The sequence below is a fragment of the Jaculus jaculus genome, chromosome Y (assembly GCF_020740685.1).
Source record: "Jaculus jaculus isolate mJacJac1 chromosome Y, mJacJac1.mat.Y.cur, whole genome shotgun sequence".
NCBI classification, from domain to species: Eukaryota; Metazoa; Chordata; class Mammalia; order Rodentia; family Dipodidae; genus Jaculus; species Jaculus jaculus.
This window is the reverse complement of record NC_059126.1, coordinates 4,941,066-4,960,415: the sequence shown is the minus strand read 5'-3', so window position 1 is coordinate 4,960,415 and position 19,350 is coordinate 4,941,066. Positions and strand designations below refer to the sequence as shown.

The 19,350-nt window shown below is 38.5% G+C and overlaps 1 protein-coding gene across 3 annotated transcripts; it reads right to left on the bottom strand.

Annotated features, from left to right (window-relative positions):
* Positions 1 to 712: 712 nt before the first annotated feature.
* On the bottom strand, positions 713 to 12,328 carry LOC123457079 (deleted in azoospermia-like). Of its 3 annotated transcripts, none has more exons than XM_045141162.1 (10): positions 12,239 to 12,328; positions 11,338 to 11,429; positions 10,508 to 10,559; positions 9,657 to 9,720; positions 9,429 to 9,568; positions 6,959 to 7,030; positions 6,365 to 6,415; positions 5,180 to 5,293; positions 4,122 to 4,203; positions 713 to 738 (listed from the first exon to the last, which is right to left on the bottom strand). In XM_045141162.1, the coding sequence occupies exons 1-10, from the start codon at positions 12,326 to 12,328 to the stop codon at positions 713 to 715; spliced, it is 783 nt and encodes a 260-aa protein (XP_044997097.1). The 3 variants fall into 3 exon arrangements, with proteins under 3 accessions (XP_044997097.1, XP_044997099.1, XP_044997098.1); XM_045141163.1 differs by lacking the exon at positions 713 to 738 and adding an exon at positions 740 to 752 and having other exon boundaries at positions 4,136 to 4,203; XM_045141164.1 differs by lacking the exon at positions 6,365 to 6,415.
* Positions 12,329 to 19,350: the final 7,022 nt, after the last annotated feature.

The window sequence follows — 19,350 nt, the reverse complement described above, 5'->3', positions numbered from 1 at the left end:
GTGTTTGTGTGTGTGTGTGTGTGTGTGTGTGTGTGTGTGTGTGTATGTTCTAGACCAAGGATATTTTGTATGAATGCTAAGATGGAATGGTGTAAAATTTGTTTTCCTGAGTATAGACAAGACTTTTCAATAAGTCTTACTATATATTGAGTTCCACCGATTGAAAATGGAGTCTTAAAAATTCTGCTTTTGTAATAAATTTCAGAAATAATAAATGCAAAGTATAACACTAAATATTTTCTGATTGCAGGTTCTTTTTGCAGATGGGAAATTCTTGGATTCAAGTTATTAAAATTCTGAACTTTCAAAATAGATTAAAATTTATTATGAAAAATCAGGTCTTGCTTTTAAAATCTTTAACACCAATTTCAATAAAAGTCTTTGTAAGTCATATTACTTTCAACTGTTTTCAAGTATTTGAAAACTATTTTTCTTACTTTGAATTTATTCTTTCTACCATATATTAAACAAGAACTATTTTCTAATCAAGCATCTAATACAGAACAATCTCAACATAAAACTAGACAACTTAATATAACTTTTACAGAAAGTTGGGAATGTGATTATTCAAAATTTAGAATTAGGTTTCTGTAACAGTGAAAAACGTTTCAGTCTTGTAGTATTCAGTACCAGCAACTTCTCTTGAGACTAGAAAGTTAGCAGAAATTCAATCAGATTTCATCACTGCCCGGCTTCTTCTGAAGTGACACACTCATTTATCCTGAAAGAAACAGTCATATTAAATCACTGAAGATATACTGAAACAGCTAGCTACTTAAAAGAATTATACAATCCCTAATGCAGATAGTATACACCAACAAAACAGGCAATCATTTAAAGAAAATTCTGAGCTTTACAGTACAAATGCACCAAGACTAGCTAAGTTTTATTAAACAGCTGAGTTAAAAACCAAATCCCAGCACCTCAGAAATGCACAAGTTAGATGATCATCATTTATAAGTTAGAATAAATATTATTTTAGGTATCTTTTTTCAAGGGAGGGTCTTGCTCTCTGTAGTCTCAGGGTAGCCTCAAACTCATGGCAATCTTCCTGCCTCTGTCTCCCAAGTGCTAGAATTAAAGGTGTGCGCCAATATGCCAGCTTATTTTAGATACTTTTTAATATAATGACTGGGCAGCTGTTTGCCAATGACAAGTGGTAGAAAATGTATGCCACTTTAAAATTATTTTTACTAACTAAATTGTATCTGCTAGAAATTGTAGCTTGAAAAGAGCATGCCACTTCAAACTGAAATGCCATTTTTTAAGATGGAAAACTATTATGTACTTCAAAACTATATTCCTAACCTACAAGACACATGTTTGAAAGCCACAACGGGGGAAAAAAAAAGTCTTCTCAGAAGCACCGGTGTCAAAAACCAAAACCTAATGATTACACCTTTTACAGAAAAATGACATATAATTTGCACACACCTCATGCAATATTCCTGCAGTCACAAGTATCTCTTACCCTTTAACTAGTACAGATAAAGTTATACTATATTGTTAAGGGAATGACAAGACAATGTCTGTATAGAGTTAAAAAAAAAATCTCAGAGTATTTGGGCAAATTCAAGGACTCAGAACCCATAAATACAGAGGGAAGGTAAGTGTTTCATTCCATGCTAATAAACACACACAAAAATGGGAGGTGAGGCGTTTAAAAGAGAAACAGAGTAACAGATGATAGTACAATTTTTTTCTTTTCTACACACATACTTTAATTGTTCCCCTTTCCTAGGAGATAGTCACTTGCTGTATCAAAAACGGTGACTTCTGGTGCTAGAGAGACTGCTCACTGGGAAAAGGCACTTTACTACAAAACTAGATGGCCCAGGTTCAATTCTCCAGTATCCAGGCAAAGGCAGAAACAAACGTGTGCAAACCCCTGGATTTTGCTTGCAGTGGCCCTAGCACATCTATTCTCTTTCTGCTTCTATCACTTTCTTCAATAAAAAATCATGTATCTTGTATCTTGTAATAATTTGTTTCAGTGCAATCACAGAAAGTGTTCAAAGGCTCTAATTTGTAGACATCAAGTAGGAAACAAGCTTGAAAAGTCGCTGGAATTAAAACAGGTGTAGGACTTACCATCAAGATAGTAAGCTTGACCCCTGAAAATAAATGTAGATATAGACAACTATAGGCTGCCAACTTCTTTTTTTTTTTTTTCTTTCATTTATTTATTTAAAAGGAAAGAGAGAAGAGATAGAGAACAGAGTATATCAGGGCCTCCAGCCACTACAAATGGACTATAGATGCGTACAACAATTTACGCACCTGGCTTTACATGGATACTGGAGAATCGCACTCTGATAAGTGCCTTACCCCTGAGCCATCACTCCAACACTGAGCACCCATTTTTATTATTTTTGAGGTAGGGTCTCACTCTAGCCAAGGCTGATCTTAAACTCATGGTGAGGTGATCCTCCTATCCCCTGTCTCCTGAGTACTGAGGTTAAACGTGTGTACCACCAAGACCAGCTCTCAGCACAGCCTTTTTTGTTTTTTTGAGGTAGATTCTCCCACTAGTCCAGGCTGACCTATATAGTCTCAGGGTGGCCTTGAACTCTCAGCGAGCCTCCTAAATCTGCTTCTCAGGTGCTGCGATTAAAGGCATGTGCCACCAAGTCTGGTTTCAGCACAGATTTTTAATTGGCATTGTCCCTCCTTTAAGACAAAGTAGTTGTAAACAAGCTTCTCAATGTAAAATGACATGGTCATTTTGGATAAATCATGCCAATTCCTCAAAACACTGCAGTTACCAAATGCTTCTCTGATTTCATTCTAATAAAAATACATGTACACACAATAACTTTGTACATGAATATTCATTTAGTCACAATAACCAGGATGCAGAAACAACACAAATGTTGTAGTTGTAGGAAATGACACACTGATAAATACCCTGAAAATGTGTTAAGTGAAAGAGGCCAGGCATCAAAATCCTAAACACTGTATTTATGTGAGATGTGTAGAAAAATAAAATCTTGTAGGTACACAAGTTGTTGGCTGTCTAAGTCTTCAGGATTTGTGAGATACTATGATTGACTGGTAATGGATGGCGAGGTTGTTTCTGAGGTGACTGAAATATCCTAAACTTGAAAGTGGTTAGGGTGGCACAACTATGTGAATATACTGATTATTAGATTAAATAATTTTAAGTGGGTAAGATGTATGGTAACCAAATTGCCTACCTCTGTTAGCGTATTAGTGTAAAAACTCCTTCTTGAACAAACAATATTCTCACCCAGTGGACTGACCAACTGATTGTTTCCAAGACCTTTGATTGTCTGCACCCTCATCTTACTCTGACATAAATAGAAGACTTAAACATGAGGGGACAGCGCAGTGGCAAAACAAGTACTTAACATGTGCAAGATATCCTCATAACCAAGTGCTGCAAAAAGGCAAGTGGAATATGAGTCCCAGAAAGAAATGGAGAATCTGGCATGGGTGTTCACCCTTTAATCCTAGTACTCAGAAGCTGAGGTAGGAGGATCACTGTGAGTTCAAAGTCACCCTGAGTCTACATAATGAAGTACAGGACAACCCGGGCTACAATGAGACCTGACCTTGAAAAACAAAACAAAAACAAGAAGAAATGGGATCAATCCAAGTTGGGTATTACAAGACTTATAAACCGATCATTTCTAAATTCTAACTCTCATACTTGCTTCTATTTCACTAATTCTAAATAAATTTCTATTTACTTTAGCTCTTCTCTTTGCAACCACTTCAACTTTGTCTCTCTGTCCTCTCCACATTGTTCAACTGTATTACTATCCTGAGTAGTTCTTTACTATCAATGCACTGGGTTCTGGTTTCTAACATTTTCTTTTACTATTTGCCCAAACTATTATTTTAACCCTGTCTTCATAAAAGTTCTGCTACATTACTTCTCTAAAGACAAACTATTCTACACTAATATCTTATTAGTCTCGAGAACTAGTGCATAGAACATAAAACACATTGGTTTACTGGGTTACAGCCAAATACCAACACATCCACTAAATGCTGTTAACTCATCTCCAAATATATACACCACAGGGGGAAGACACTTCAGAGTCCACACATACGTGCTTTATCCTCCACACTGTTTTTATACCTTCGAGTAGTTATCCTGAGTAAAGAGTTTCTCACTCTGTTCTCTGGGTTGAACAGACAGGACTCCAAAGTCTGTACGCTTCGGTTCACAAATTTCTGAAACACAAACACTTATTTAATCTAAAGACTAGTCTTTAATGGTTTTTTCGAAGTTTGACCAACATACTCATTTCTGAAAAATTTTTATGTACTCTGTAACTCTTACTACTTTATCACTTAGTATATACATTTACCATATACATTTTCTCCCTCAGTGAGAAAGCAGTGGTCATAAGGGTACAGTTACTAAAACTATTAATTTGCTTTCAAGTATTTTAATTTCAAATACTATTAACTTTAATCCTTCAAGAAAAAAACTATTCATAACAAAAATCTGGTATTATAGTTTCATTTCAAGCTACATGTGTGTGTGAAAAGGGGGTGAGGGGAGACATAGACCCGTGGTTTCACGTTGTCCAGACTAGCCTTAAATTCCTGCACCTCCTGCCTCTAAGTGCTGAGATTACTGACATGTATCATCACACCCTTATTTTTAATAATTAAAACTGAGGATTTTGGTAAGTTTGAGTAATTACTATCATTCTTGAGAGTTAATGTCATCACAGAAAGTTAATAATATACAGTGGTATTCTAAGTACAAGTTTACATTGTAGAAGACAAGGTAGATATAATCCACACTACTTTCACAAAGATAAAATTCTTGTAGACGCCTGCTGATAGCAATCTGCCAAATAATATGGATTCCATATTAACTTATATGTGGTGGTTAAGAGTTTGCCCTGTTCAATATTATCTTATGAGTTAAGAAAACCCAAAAAAAGGAATGAAATTGGAAGGGAAGCTAGAATAGCTGAATCAGAAACTGTCTGTACAAGACATTACAAGTTTGTGGTCAGCTGAAATGTAATTGTCTTAACATTAATTGCTAAGTGTTACTTTTTTAAGCTCCATAGTTTATGACATCCACTTTTTTAAAACTGGGAAAACATGCATGTTTGTCAAGTAGCCACTATTATATTTTAGTAAATAAATTTAAAAGGGTAAAAATCTATAAGCAAAACTAGGCATGTGCCTTTTGTGGGCCGTTTCCAGAGTTTGGAGTAGCTTTATGGCCCAGGCAATCATATGGCAAAACTTCAACTCCTGGACCAACTTCATTAGAGTGGTAGTTAACAGCAGCAGAAGTCTACATAAAATTGTTGAGCTGAATCAACATTATAATGAAAAAAGTTTCAAAGTGTAGGTTATGTTGAAGTTCAGCTAAACTGAGACATGGTTTCAGTCTCAGTAGCTGAAATTCAGCAGTGGTCTCTTTAAAAAAAAGTCTTCTATCTGCCAACAAAATTTTGTATGTATCAGCAACAGAACCAGTAAATTTTGAGCAAAATAAACTGTAATATGTAGAAAGGAGTAGTAAGAGCTCCCAATTGGTGTTTTTTTAAAAAATATCCAGTCTGCTTAAAAATAGGGTAACGAAATCTCAAGTGGTTTTAGAGGTAAAATCCTTGTCTCATTATATTTTAATAATATTAATCCTAAAATATTCTTATCTTCAACATTTTCTATAACTAGCAAAGCCAGAGGCAGACTCGGTGTTAATTCTAAATCCAAATTAACGTTTTCTTTTTCTTGTACTATATTTCCTATCAGTAAGAAAGAAGTTATCACACATTGCGTAGGTACACAAAAGGAATCTCAGAAAGAAACTTTTTTTTCCATGTTAAGTATACAACTATGTTAACATAAACTTACGAGCATGAAAAATGATGTTTAAAAAGGCATTTGCAATAATTATAGACATACATAGGGTTGCAAAATAAATAAGAAAATACTTAATATTTTTTAATGTTTACTTTTAATTGATTTGAGAAAGAGACAGTGAGAGATGTAGAGAAAGAATAGGTGTGCCAGGGCCTGCAGCCACCGCAAACCAACTCCAGATACATGTTCCCCTGTGCATTTGGCTTACATGGGTCCTGGGGATTCGAACTGAGATCCTTTGGATTTGCAGGCAAATGCCTTAACCACTGAGCAATCTCTCCAGCCAAAGAAAATATATTCTGAGGGAGTATCTCACTCTGGCCCAGGCTGACCTGGAATTCACTATGTAGTCTCAGGCTGTACTCAAACTCATAGCAATCCTCCTACATCAACCTCTAAGTGTTTGGGTTAAAGGTGTGTACTACCATACTGGACCAAGAAAATACTTTTAAATTATGAATAAGTAGTGTTTATATATTTTTTTAATTCACTTTACCGGAGGAATAACATAACTTCTTTCTTCCCTAGTAGTCCACTGAGGTGCCAACTTAAAAAAAAGGAGACAAAAATTTAAATATATCATCCATTTTTACAAAGACAGGAGATAAAACAATGTTGAAGTTATTTATCATGCTGGATCCTTTAATCTGCTAAATAACAAAACAGACTGGAGAAGAGAAGTACTTTATGTGTTTAATATTTATTGTTATTTTCCTTGTTACTTCTACATATAACCCTCTCACCTCCTCATTACAATCTGGCATTCAAAAAAAAATTAAATGATAGTGGTTGAAACCTGCTGCAATAGATAGCTATTTCTAGTCCTATTAGAGAGATGGTCTTAGAAGGGGACCGTTTTTAATCTGCCATTGACAGAACTTTCCCATATCTGCAAGACAGTTGTAGTCAAAGATTTTACCTAGTCAAAAATATCCCTTTACCTCTAAGTAGGACAGAGGGATAAATTCCAGACTAGGTATATTATTCAATTAATTTTAGGCACACTTAACAAGTACACTATGACAAATTAATCTGCATCAAGGCCAAAATCATGTCCTGAAGTAAATTTTCCCCTCCCTTAAAAAATTACCTGACAATTATAAACAGGAAGCTGGTATCCAGTGGCCACCTGAACTGGTGAACATTGGTAAGGAGGATGTGTCTGAGAACAAAATTTGTGGAATGATTAATGAAGTAAGTTTGTTTAGAAAGTGAGTATTATTCGTAATGAAAACATAACATTCATCAACTCAGAAATACTAAATGGCAGAAGCACACAGTTTAGAGATAAGTACATCATAATTCTATACATTCTCAAACTAAGATAAATCCATCAGTCAGGAACCTACTTGAAGCTTGGAAATCACTGCAAGTAAAAGTGATCTGGAATGTATAACTGTAGAGAAGAATAAGCTAAGGGGACAAAGCTGTCTTCATGCAGTGAAAAAGGAGACATTTCTCTCTCCCAACTATGGACACAATGTATCTATTTCACACTTGTGCTGCCATCTCTGCCTTGCCACCCTAAATGGACATCTTAAACTAGGAGCTAAAATAAACCCTAACTCCCTAATACTGTCTTTGTCAGAAATTTTGTTCCATCAATAAGCAATACAAATAATTGCTATGGAGAAATGGGGCATTACTGTGATTAAACCATGCAGTTCTTAGTAGCCCGAAGAATATGGAAGGTTGGAACTTGGGCTAACAAAGTCCTAGAATGGTGCTGTGGGGGAAAATACATGTCAATAAGTCACTTAAAGAGCGTTTGTGTTTCAGTATTCAGTGCAAGGTTACAGTCCATCATGGTGGGGAAAGCATGGCAGCAGGAACGTGAGGCACATTCAATCCACTACAGTGAGGCTGGGGGAGCACAAAATGATGAATGCCAGGGCTGAACCAGCTTTCTTATTTTTATACAGTATAGTGTGCCAGCCTACTGGAAAGGTGCTATCCAGTTAAGGTGGACCTCCCCACATCAATTATCCTACAGAAGGTATCTCCTCAGTCAAGTTCCTTAGGTAACTATAGGTCCACTAAAAGTTGACAATCAATATATGTCATCACACCAACAATGGGGTTACTTGCTTGCAAGCAACCTCTTTCCCAATGACCAGCCTAGAAAGCACTAGAAGCCCAAGGTTACATCTTGAGTTAGCAGCACAATTTGTCAGTGCCATCTGTGTGATATGAGAAAAACTATACTGAGGGGGTTGTGGAAGTTTATACCAAACTTTCTCAGAAAGTACTGAAGTCCAGCAATGTAGAGCAAGAAGGCCCTGAGCAGTCACTGCTTCAATCCTTGCTGTGGAGGTAAAGCCTAGGTTGCAACAGTGATTTCACGATGTTAAGCAAACATGTGGGATGTGGGATCTCCAAGGAAAGCTGGAGGCATGGAGTCAAACAAGAGCAAAGTTGTATAGGACGTGGATGACAGAGTGGGGTACATGTGGTTACCAAACCCCTTGGATCAAAGATAATTCCATGAAGAGCCCTAGATGCCCAACATGGAACCAAGGGATTAGCTGTTTGCACTGCTACATGTTCAGCTGCCTTTGTCTAATCTTGCTATGACCACATTCTTCCCTTTTGGAATGAGAATGTTTATATTTCTATACAGTAAAACTACATAACCTGATTTTGAATGCTGTAGGGGTTTTACATTTAAGAGATTGCCAGAGTTTGCCTTTACATATTCAAAGTTGCAAATGTTAACGTTTATGAGAACTTTTGAAGTTGGACTGAATGCATTAAAAATGTTTGTGTATTTGTAAGAAGAAACAAGCTGGGAGGTAATACAAGATGAATAAATGAGAATGACTATGACAGGTTCTCTAGCTGTTGCAAATGGATTTTAGATCCATGAAACATGCACCACTTTATGCATCTGACTTTATGTGGATACTGGGGAACTGAAATAGTTGTTGGCCTTTTGTAGGCAAGAGTCTTAACTGCTGAGCTGAGCTGAGCAGTTTCTCCAGCCCATGAGTGCATTTTATATCAACACTACCATGAGCTCATGTAAAAAAGGTAGAAGGTTGTGGCTTAAAAGTGGCATGTTGGGCGTGTTAAAATGACAAGGGGTAGAACTGTGATGGTTGATACTGTTTGCCAGCTTACAAGCTACAGTTACTTAGAAGATGATGAATCTCTGGGTGTGTCTGTGAAGAACTTTCTAGATTGGCTTTGTTAAGTTAGGAAGACCCAACCCCCATGGAAGTAACATTTCATGGGCAACAGTTCTGAATTTAATAAAAAAGAAAGTAGATAAACAACATCATTTATCCCTTTCTGTTTCATAATTGTACCTGCAATATCGCCAGCTGCCTAGCCCACCTGCTGCCCTATCTCATTACCATGATAAATACTCAAATACTGTGAGCCAAAATGCCCAACCTTTATTTTGTTGTTTTCCTCCACATGCAAAGACATACACAGACACATACACAGACACACTCAGAGTTAGAAGAGACCCATAACTTAAACACCTACTATTCATTACAAAAATTGTGGGTGTTAAGTTCAGAGGCATGATGACCAGGAATAGAGGCAATTCTTACCTGAACATACTGGGTAATAGGATGACTCAACATGGCTGGAGGCTGCATGTAATTTTCAGTGTTTGGACTACTTCCAACACTCTGAAATGGTGGCAGAGGAGGATTAAAAATCAAAGGACATGGCTGCACATGATGAGCACCTTTTTAAAAAGTAGAAAAGAAGAAAACCCATTTATAATACTTTGAAAATCTGAACAGTTTCAATAAGAACATTTTTTTTTTACTCACTTATATTTTGTTTCCTGATTGCAGGTCCCAGATTTAGCTTTTTACCATGAAAAGTTATCTGTGACTAAAAACAAAACAATAACAATATAACTACATTTTTAAGTATTTCTCCAAGATTTGGGTAAATGCTTCAATGTTCTCTCAAATTTCCTGTTGTCAGACAAGGGCTATAACTGCCTCAAATAAAAATGTTTTACCATAAAGACTACTTTACTTACCAGCTATCAAAATGTCAAGAGGTACTGAGCAGAAATTGTACAATCTCTAATCATAGTCTTTAATTCTTGAAAATAGAGGATTCCACATAAGTAGGTTACGGTAAGTTAGATAAACTGCTCAAGCTTTCATTTTAAACAAACACAAGGAGTTCTGAATGATAGGTTCCCAGCTGACTTAAGATTTTGGAATTAACCTCTCCTGGATATTGTTGGGGTGGGGTTTTGGTTATTATACCCAGTGTCCCCTTGCCAGTGTTTGGCACAGTCTACTGGAGCTATTGTCCACCTTTCTCTTGGCCAGCAGTTGTTTTCTACCATCTGGCTCATGCCATCATTTTCCCTGCTATCAAGGGACTTCCCCTAAGCCTGTAAGCCTAAATAAATAAATTATATATACATTATATATACATATATATATATGTATATATATATATATATATATATATATATATTTTTTTTTTTTCCCCCCACAAGCTGCTCTGAGTTGGGTAATTTTTGCTATCAATATGAACCTAACTGAAACCATAACTTTCTCTGTATTTTATATAAGACTGTACATATTCAGAATACAAGTCTATAAAACTTGCATCAATCAGTTAAATAAGATTTGTTCACCCTAACACTATTACTTACTTCTACTATCTTCTGCACATCCACGTCGTTATAAAATGATACAAATCCATAGCTAGAATAGCAAATGAAATATACATATAAACATAAATGAAATATAAAATCATCACCACAAAGCACATGGTTTACAGAACACAGCATTCTGTGAAATAATGGAAGTGATAATAAAGGATAAATATACTGTGATAAATAGCTAAGATCTACATTAACAAATCCTATCTAAAGTTACAGCATTGTTTTTTTTAATCTGATCTATGTCAGAATATGTTGAGACTAAGTTAGCAAGCATGAAAGCGTCAGTCATTAACAAGACTCATCTATAAAACTGAATCTTACTTATTATTATTATTATTATTTCAAAAGCAAGACAATTAAAATTTTAGTTAAATATAACATAGAAAAAATGAATTTTTAAATGATCTACTTGTTTCATCAAAATAAAGGAAGGGAATCTTGAAATACAAATTAGGAAGGCAATAAAATAAAAGATATCAAAATTTTTATAAACATTTTATTTATTGTTCTGAGAGAGAGGGAAGGAGAATGAGTGCATGGGTGCACCATGGCATTTAGCCCCTTCTAACGAACTCCAGATGCATGAAACCCTCTTTGAATCTGATTTTTGTGAGATCTGGTCCTTAGGCTTCACAGGCAAATACCTTAAGCCATTTCATCATCCCAAAAGCTAACGAATTTTTATCCACAAAATACATTAACAAAGCAATACATTTCATAGCAAGGGTTCAAATTCCAGTTTGAGTACCAGCATGTTCTCTGATCCTGTAGGAGTTGAGAATTTCAAGAATTTATAGTGAACATGTTTTCTGACTCACCCTTTGGACAAACCATATCTGTCACTGATTATCTTCACTTCCTTTACTGAGCCAAATCTAGCAAAGACACCCCTGATTTCATTTTCTTCCATCTACAAAAAAGAGAAATCAGGCAATAGCTTTAAGTCTACTGTAAGGAGAGATTTGATGATGTAAAAATGATCTTCCCTAAGTTATCTTCAAAGTACCTACAGGACTCATTTAAGGATATTTTTAGTTCTATGGATGTTAACCACAGAACCAATAATAATTTTTTTTTTTTTTTTTTTTTTTTGGTCACGGTAGGGTAGGGTCTCATTCTATGCCAGGATGACCTGGAATCCACTATATAGTCTCAGGGTGGCCTAGAACTCATGACACTTATCCTAACTCAGCCTCCTGAGTTCTAGGATTAAAGATGTGTGCCACCACAATGGGTGTAAGTCTAAATGAAATACAGAAGAAACAAAAAATCCTTGGACAGGCAACAATGCTAAAATACCATTAGTCAAAAAATATAAAAAAAAAATAATGATTAAGTTTTAATTTATTAAATCAGTGTAGGGTCTCACTATATTGCCCAGTCTGGTCTAGAACTCCTGGGCTCAAGGGATCCTCATGCCTCACCTTCCAAGTGGCTAGAACAAGCGTATACCATTGATCCTGACTACCCAACATAGTTTTTACAAATATTTTACTTATTTACTTGAGAAAGAATGAGAGAGAGACAATGGGTGTGTCAGGGCCCAGAGCCACTGCAAACAAATTTCATCTGCACCTTGTGCATCTGACTTATGTGGGTCCTAGGTAACTGAATCTGTGTTCATAGGCTTTGCAGACAAGCAAGCACCTTAAGTCCTAAGCCATCAATCCAGCCATTCACATTATTTTAATAAATGCAAAGAAAACATGAATACAATACCCTAAGATCAATTCCGCCAACAAAAACAGTGTTTGGAATGACTCTGCCTTCGGGTAAAACATAGCCTTGGCTGGTGGAAGCTGAGGACATCTGGGTGCTGGCCTCTCTGGAGATGACTGAATTTGGAGTCATAGAAGTTGCAGCAGACTATAATGTAAAAAGCAAACATGTTTAGATATGCACACAAAATTACATGCAATATGAAACATAGTTTTTATTTTTAAAAATAAATATCTCTAAATTTAAATTATTTTCAGTCTAAATTAGCTATCAACAGTTCCACCAACAGCTAATGTCCTGCCAGTTGAATTTATTTTCTTTAATAAAAATTATTTTATTTGCAAAAGGAGATTATAAAAAGACACTGGGGCAAGCTGGAGGACAATGTGTGCACCATGGCCTCTAGCCACTGGAAACAAACTACCGTCTGTGCATCTGATTTATGTGGGTATGGGGGAATCAAACCCAGGTCCATTCATAGGCTTCCCAGGTTTCAACCACTAAGCCATCACTTCAGTTTTCAGCACACATTTTAATAGAGTTGAGTATATGTTTATGCTTTCCTAAAGTAATAATTATCCATGTAACAGAGAGATACATTTGTATAATGCTTTTAATTTAAAAAAAAATAATGATAAAGAATAGGTGCAGTCACTGCAAACATACTCCAGATGCATGAGCCACCTGGTGCATCTAGCTTACATAGGTTCTGAGCAACCAAACCATGGTCATTAATTAGGCTTTGCAGACAAGCACCTTCACTATTAAGCCATGTCTCCACCAAACTGTTAATCATCTTTCCAGCCCTTCAGAACGTATTTTAAAGTGTAAATTAAATATGAATACAGTACCCTAACATTAATTCTGCCAACAAAAACAGTGTTTCGAATGACTCTGCCTTCGGGTATAAGACAGCCTTGGCTAGTGGCAGCTGAGGATGTCTGGGTGCTGGCCTCTCTGAAGATGACAGAACTTGGAGTCTCAGAAGTTGTAGCAGACTGTAATGTAAAAAGCAAACATGTTTAGATATGCAAACAAAATCAGATACAATAAGAAACAAAGTTTTTATATTTAAAGCATAAAGTATTTGATACAAGTTACTGTAATTATAAGTTAGTTATCAGCGTAGCCCATGTTTTATTATATTTATTATTTATCTATATAATAGTGAGATGTATTTGTGTAACTTTAATTTAAATCAAAAATGGGTGCACCAGGGCCTCCAGCCACTGTACACAAACTCCAGATGCATTCATCGTCTTGTGTGTCTGGCTTATGTGGGTTCTTGAGAATCAAACCTAGATCCTTTGAGCAAGTGCCTCAACTGTTAGGCCATCTCTTCATCCCTTAAATATTTTGTTTTAATAATTTTACTTATTTACAAGGAAAGAGAAAGAATATGAATGAATGAGAATGGATATACCAAGTTCTCTAGGCACTGCAAACAACACTCCAGATCATTTATATCTCATTTACATAGGAAATGGGGCATCGATCCCAGGTCCTTATGCTTAGCAGGCAAGCACCTCAACTACTAAGCCATTTCTGCAGCCCTTATATTTATTTTCAATAGATTATGTTTTAGACTTTTTGTGCAAGTACCTTCTGAACAACTAATGGGACCCAAGGGCATCAGAGACCATTGTGGAAAAGGTGATAGAATGTAGGGTCCAAAGGAAAGGGAGGAGTGCTCTGTAATGCTGTCATGTTGTAATATAATAAAATGTTGTCAAACACCAAGTGCCCATGGTATTCATGACCTCTTAGCTGGTGATGTACCCACAGAAGGCATGCATACGAGGAGGGGAAAGTAATGACATCAAAAGAGATGAAAGGCTACTTGGAAAGAAGGCAGAATTTAGGAGCTGGAAAAGGAGGGTGGTGGGAGGTTATTATGATCACACTACATTGTTTATTACTTATGAAAGTTGTCAATAAAGAATTACAAAGCCCAACAGGAATTTCATAAAACTTTAACATACTCATTCACTTGAAATTCACTGATGAATTCACTAAAGGAAATAAGCACTAAAGGTCACAAGGGGAATGGGAAAGCTACTACACATAGACCTGTTCATGAAAAAACAAAAAGACTGGGGAAGCCAACTGATGTGTTTTGAAAGATTAGTTACATAATTTCATTAAAACTTTAGAAATAAGGGCTAGGGAGAAAGCATGGTGGGTAACGCACTCATGTTAGCATGAAGAACTGAATCAGAATTCCCAGTTATTCGAGTAAAATTCTAGACATGAAGACATGCACCTATAACACCAGCACTGGTAAGGCAGAGATGAGGAATGTCTGTGGTCACTGGCTAGCTAGTTGGTCAGCTCTGAATCTTTAGACTTTTAATTCTTCCTATGTGTTCATGTATAGTTATAATTTACATCTTATATATCCATGATCTATTGTAGACATATAGATACTTTTACACTATTTAAACTTTTACACCAAATACCTAACAGGAAAAAAAAAAAAGCTCAGGATAAACAAATGTTTGATGTAAACAAAGCATAATGTAAAAGTAATTTTTAAAGGTTACACAAATATCTCCTCTCCTCTGGCCCCACATTCTACTGAAATATACACATTGCTCCTCTGTAGGGTTATTGGTGTTCAACTGTGGTGTCCTGAGGGTCTCATTCAGTCCATTTATAAAATGAAGTTTGACACAGTCATTAAAAAAGAACTACTGAGCAAAGTTATGTGGCTGTGAATCATAGACAAAACGACAAGTGAAAAAGGTAGAACCAAGTGTGGGAAATCTGTTTGCTGCCATGTAAATGAGGCTCAAGAACCAGCAAAACTATGCAGGGAAGCTTCTAGAGTGGTGGAAATGTTGTAAATCTTGTTCTATGTGGTGATTATGTGTGTGTACAACATGTAAAATGTTATTGAGCTATCAACTGTACCTTACTGTAAGGAAAATGACAAATATTTATATATATTAAATATAAATATATAAAAATATAAATACAAAAAAGAAAGCGTAATGTTTTGTGTGGTATGTGCGGATGCTTGTATGTGTGGTGGCATGCATGTGTTTGGGTATGAGCATACCTATGGAATGACTGGGTGTTTTCTTCAGCTGCCATCTGTAGTGGTTTGATTTGGGTGTTCCCCATAAATTCACGTGTTCTGAGTGCTTAGGCACTCAGCTGATGGAAATTTTAGAACTGGAACTCTTGGGAGGAGGTATTTTGGGGGGAAAACATAAGGGCATTATAACCAGCTTTACCTTCCCAGTGTCTAACATACTTACCTGTTGCTGCTGTCCACCAGATGTTACCCAGGAGATGATGCCCGCCCTCTACTAATGCCAACAATTTCCCTTGCACCATGGAGCTGCCTAAGCCAAAATAAACTCTTTCTTCCTACGAGCTGCTCTTGGTTGGTTGATTTTTGTCATCAAAGTGTAGCTGATAGCAACATTCCCATATATTTTCCCTATGTGTTTATGTATGTGGTATGCATACATACATGCATGTGATTGTCCTTGTGTGCAAACATCAGATGTTTCCTCTATCCCCAATTTTAATGCAACTGGGTTTGAATGCCGAGTCACCTTGCCTAAGTAGCCACTGAGCACCATGGATTTTGTCTGTGCCTCTCCTGCAATGAAAATATTGGCACTGCCACCGTGCTTCACATTTTACTTGGGATTTTCATGCTTGCAAGATAAGCCATTTAGTCACTAAGCCATCTCTAAACTCTTCCAACCTCATTTTTTTTTCAGGTCGAGTCTTGCACTGAACTTTAAGTTCTCAGAGTCAGCCAGACTAGCTACCCACCAAGCTCTAGGGAACTTGTTTTGTTTTTGGGCAAGCACACAGTCTGGCTTTTTTATTTTTTATGAGAGAGAGAAAGTGAGAGAGGAGAGAGAATTGGCAGGTCTCCAACCACTGTAATTGAATTCCAGATGAGTATGCCAACTTGTGTGCATGTGGGACCTTGAACATGCATCAACTTGTGGATCTGGCTTACACAGGATCTGGTGAGTCAAACATGTGTATTAAGGCTTTGCAGGAAAGTGTCTTTAACTGCTAACCTATCTTGCCTGGCCCCTAGAAATCCTTGTTTCCACCTTCACAGTACTAGGATTACAAGTATCCACTACTACATCCAGGTAGATTTGCTGACATGGCAGCAGGGATCCAATTCAAGTCCACATGCTTGCACAGAAAGAACTTCACCCACTAAGGCATCTCCCCATTCTCCATCCCCTTTTCTTTAGTTAATCTCCAAGCAAGTTGTTGTTATGTTGACCAGGCAGGGAAAAACTCCTGGACTCAAGTAATCCTTTGCCCTCACCTCTTTAGTAGTTGACGTCTCAACGCATACCACTTCAACTAGGTAAGGATGTTTACGATCAATCAAATATAATACAACATGGAAAAGCTTCACTAAATAAAAGCAATCAGGGCTGTAGAGAGGCTTAGTGGGTAGGCTACTTGTCTGTGAAGTCTAAGCACAGAGGATCAAGCCTCCAGGTCCAATGGAGGCCAGGTGCACAAGGTGGGACATGTGTCTGGAGTCTGCAGTGCCTAGAGGCCGTAGTGTTCCTCCTCCCCCACTCTCTCTCTCTGCCCCAAGTAAAACAAATTAATAAAAATTAAGAAAATAAAATAAAAGTAACTAGTATTTTATTAATTACCCCTCAGAAACTTTCATGAATTTTGAAGTGAGAAATATTAAAATTCTTAAGAATGTACTTGGAAGCCATAATATGGAAATTTTCATCAAAGCCATTTACAATAAATCATTTGGATATCCACAGAACAAAGATGTTAAGGTTTGAAAAACAATAATGTTATGAAAGCTGCTTTCAACTTCTTTGACAACATTCAATTCACTTGATGTATTAGCAAGTTGACACTTATGTGTAGTGACCAAGAAGTGTTATTTTCAGTCATCAAAGTTACAGTTACAGGAACAGGGAAGCATCTATCAAAAGAAAAGGCTAAATTAAGGAAATGGGAAATAAAATTTGGAATGAGAACTAAACAGATCCTTGATTTAGGATGGAGGTGTTTTGTAAATTAGTCTTATTTAAGCTAACTAAGAAAGCAAATGAAAGGCTAAAGACAGCTTTGCTTAGGATAGGCACTTGCCTGTAAACGTAGGAACTCGGCTTCAATTCCCCATTCCCAATGTAAAGCCACATGTACACAGTGCAGCATGCAAGTGGAGTTTTTCTGCTGTGTATATTCTCTCCCACTCTCTCTCAAACAAATTTTAAAAAATTAAAATATTCCCATGGTTTTGCTAGGAGTTTTTGCTAGGAAGAGTGAAGAGGGAGGTGAGAAAAGGGAGAGAAGGGGGGAGTGGTGAAGGAAGTGAAAGGGAAGAGAGGGGGAAGGAGGGTAGGTGAGAGAAAGGGAGGGAAAACTACAAGGGAAATAGGGGTAGAGGATGAAGAGAGGAAAGGAAGGTGGAATAGGAGGGGGAAAGTAAATGGGGAAGAGGAAAGGGATCAGATGGGGAAAGAGGGAGAGGAGGGGAATTAGAAGGGAAGAGGAAGGAGACTGAGAAGGGGTAAGCACAGTGATGGGAGAGGAAAGAAAGGGAAACGCAAAAGGGGCAAAGAATGACGGAAGGAGCAGAGGAAAGGGAGGGAGAGGTGGAAGAGGTACATTTGCTGACAGAAACAAAAGGAGAGCAGAGAGGGAAGAGGAAAGAGAATAAGAAGGGGGAGGAAGGAGGCTAGATGAAGGAAACAGGAGGAGGGAACAGAGGGGAGCAGGGGGTAGCGGAAGATGACAGGAAGGAAGATGAAGGAGGAGGGATACAGGTGCACCAGGGCCTCTTGCCAAGCATTTCGACTGCAGACTGCTCCTGCGTCAGTTTGTGTTCCTTGGCTCTATGGAGTCTAGCCCTGGGAGGCAGGCTTTTCAAGCAACCGCCTGTAACTGCTGAGCCCTGTGTCTCCTTTTGCCAGCCTGTCTTAGTGCTGGGACTACAGCCAGTTGATTATCTGTCTGCCCTGGTGTTTCTTTCCTGGCAGCAACACCAGCTGTCTGTCCCTGTCTCAGCTCCATTCTAGTCCTGCTTCACAAGGGCAGCTATTAGGAAGCTCCGCCCCTCCTCCAATGCGGAGGCTAACAGATGGCAATAGATGACAAAGTGACCCTCTGACCCTACAGGTCCATCCAACCAGAAGCAGCTCCAGGAGCTGCTCAAATACCAAAGGCCATCAGCATCCCTCCACATGCTGTGCAGCTGAAAGCACATGCCTCCCAGACAAGGTCCAGCCAACCTGAGGCTCCGTCTCCATCTTTCACTTTCAAAACTATACTCAGCAGCTGACAACTGAACACGCATCAGCGAAGCTCAGCCGGTTAGAACTGAGGTCCTCAGACTCATCTGCACATCTGCAGGAAGCTTCTCCCGTCTGCCACTGACCCCTTACAAGGATCAGAGGCTCCAAAGCTCCGCGCTGTTCAAATACCCCATGCCCTCGCTCACTCAGTAGCTCACACGACAGGTGATGGTAACCCCAAGAAGGCAAGACCAACCAGAAGCAGCTCCACCCTTCTCGTGCAAACACCAGCCCCTGACAGAAGGGAGCTCAGAGCACAGCAGGACACAAAGGAAGCCACACTTGACGCCCCCTCAGGAAGCTCCTCCGTGCCCTTGCAGGCTCAGCCCCTCAGCAGCTTCTCACTCTGTCCCTCGTCCCCCTTCTTGCAAGGCCCAGCCCAGCGGAAGCTCCGCCCCTCCCCAGATGGCGCAATCTGCCCTTAGAGGCCCAGCCCAGCAGAAGCTTGGCCCTCCTCAAGCAGCCCTGGACGCCATCTCAGCAAGGCCCCACCCCGCTGGCCCAGGCTCGGCCCCTCAGAAGCGCCTCTCTCACCTCATCTTCCTCTCCCCAAGTACCCCAGCACGTGCTCATGCAGCCCTGTCAGAACACGGGTGGCGCCACCTCAGGCAGCTCGGGGCCACCGGCCGCCTCCGGGGACCCAGCCAGGCGCAGCGCCAACCCCCTCCTAATACCCGACCCTGAGAGGACGACGACGAGGCCACCTAGGGAGAAGTCCTCGCTGCCTCTACCCCACGGGAAGTTGCTCCCGGGCATGGTCAGGTGGGGCGCACAGCGGGAACTCGCCTTAAA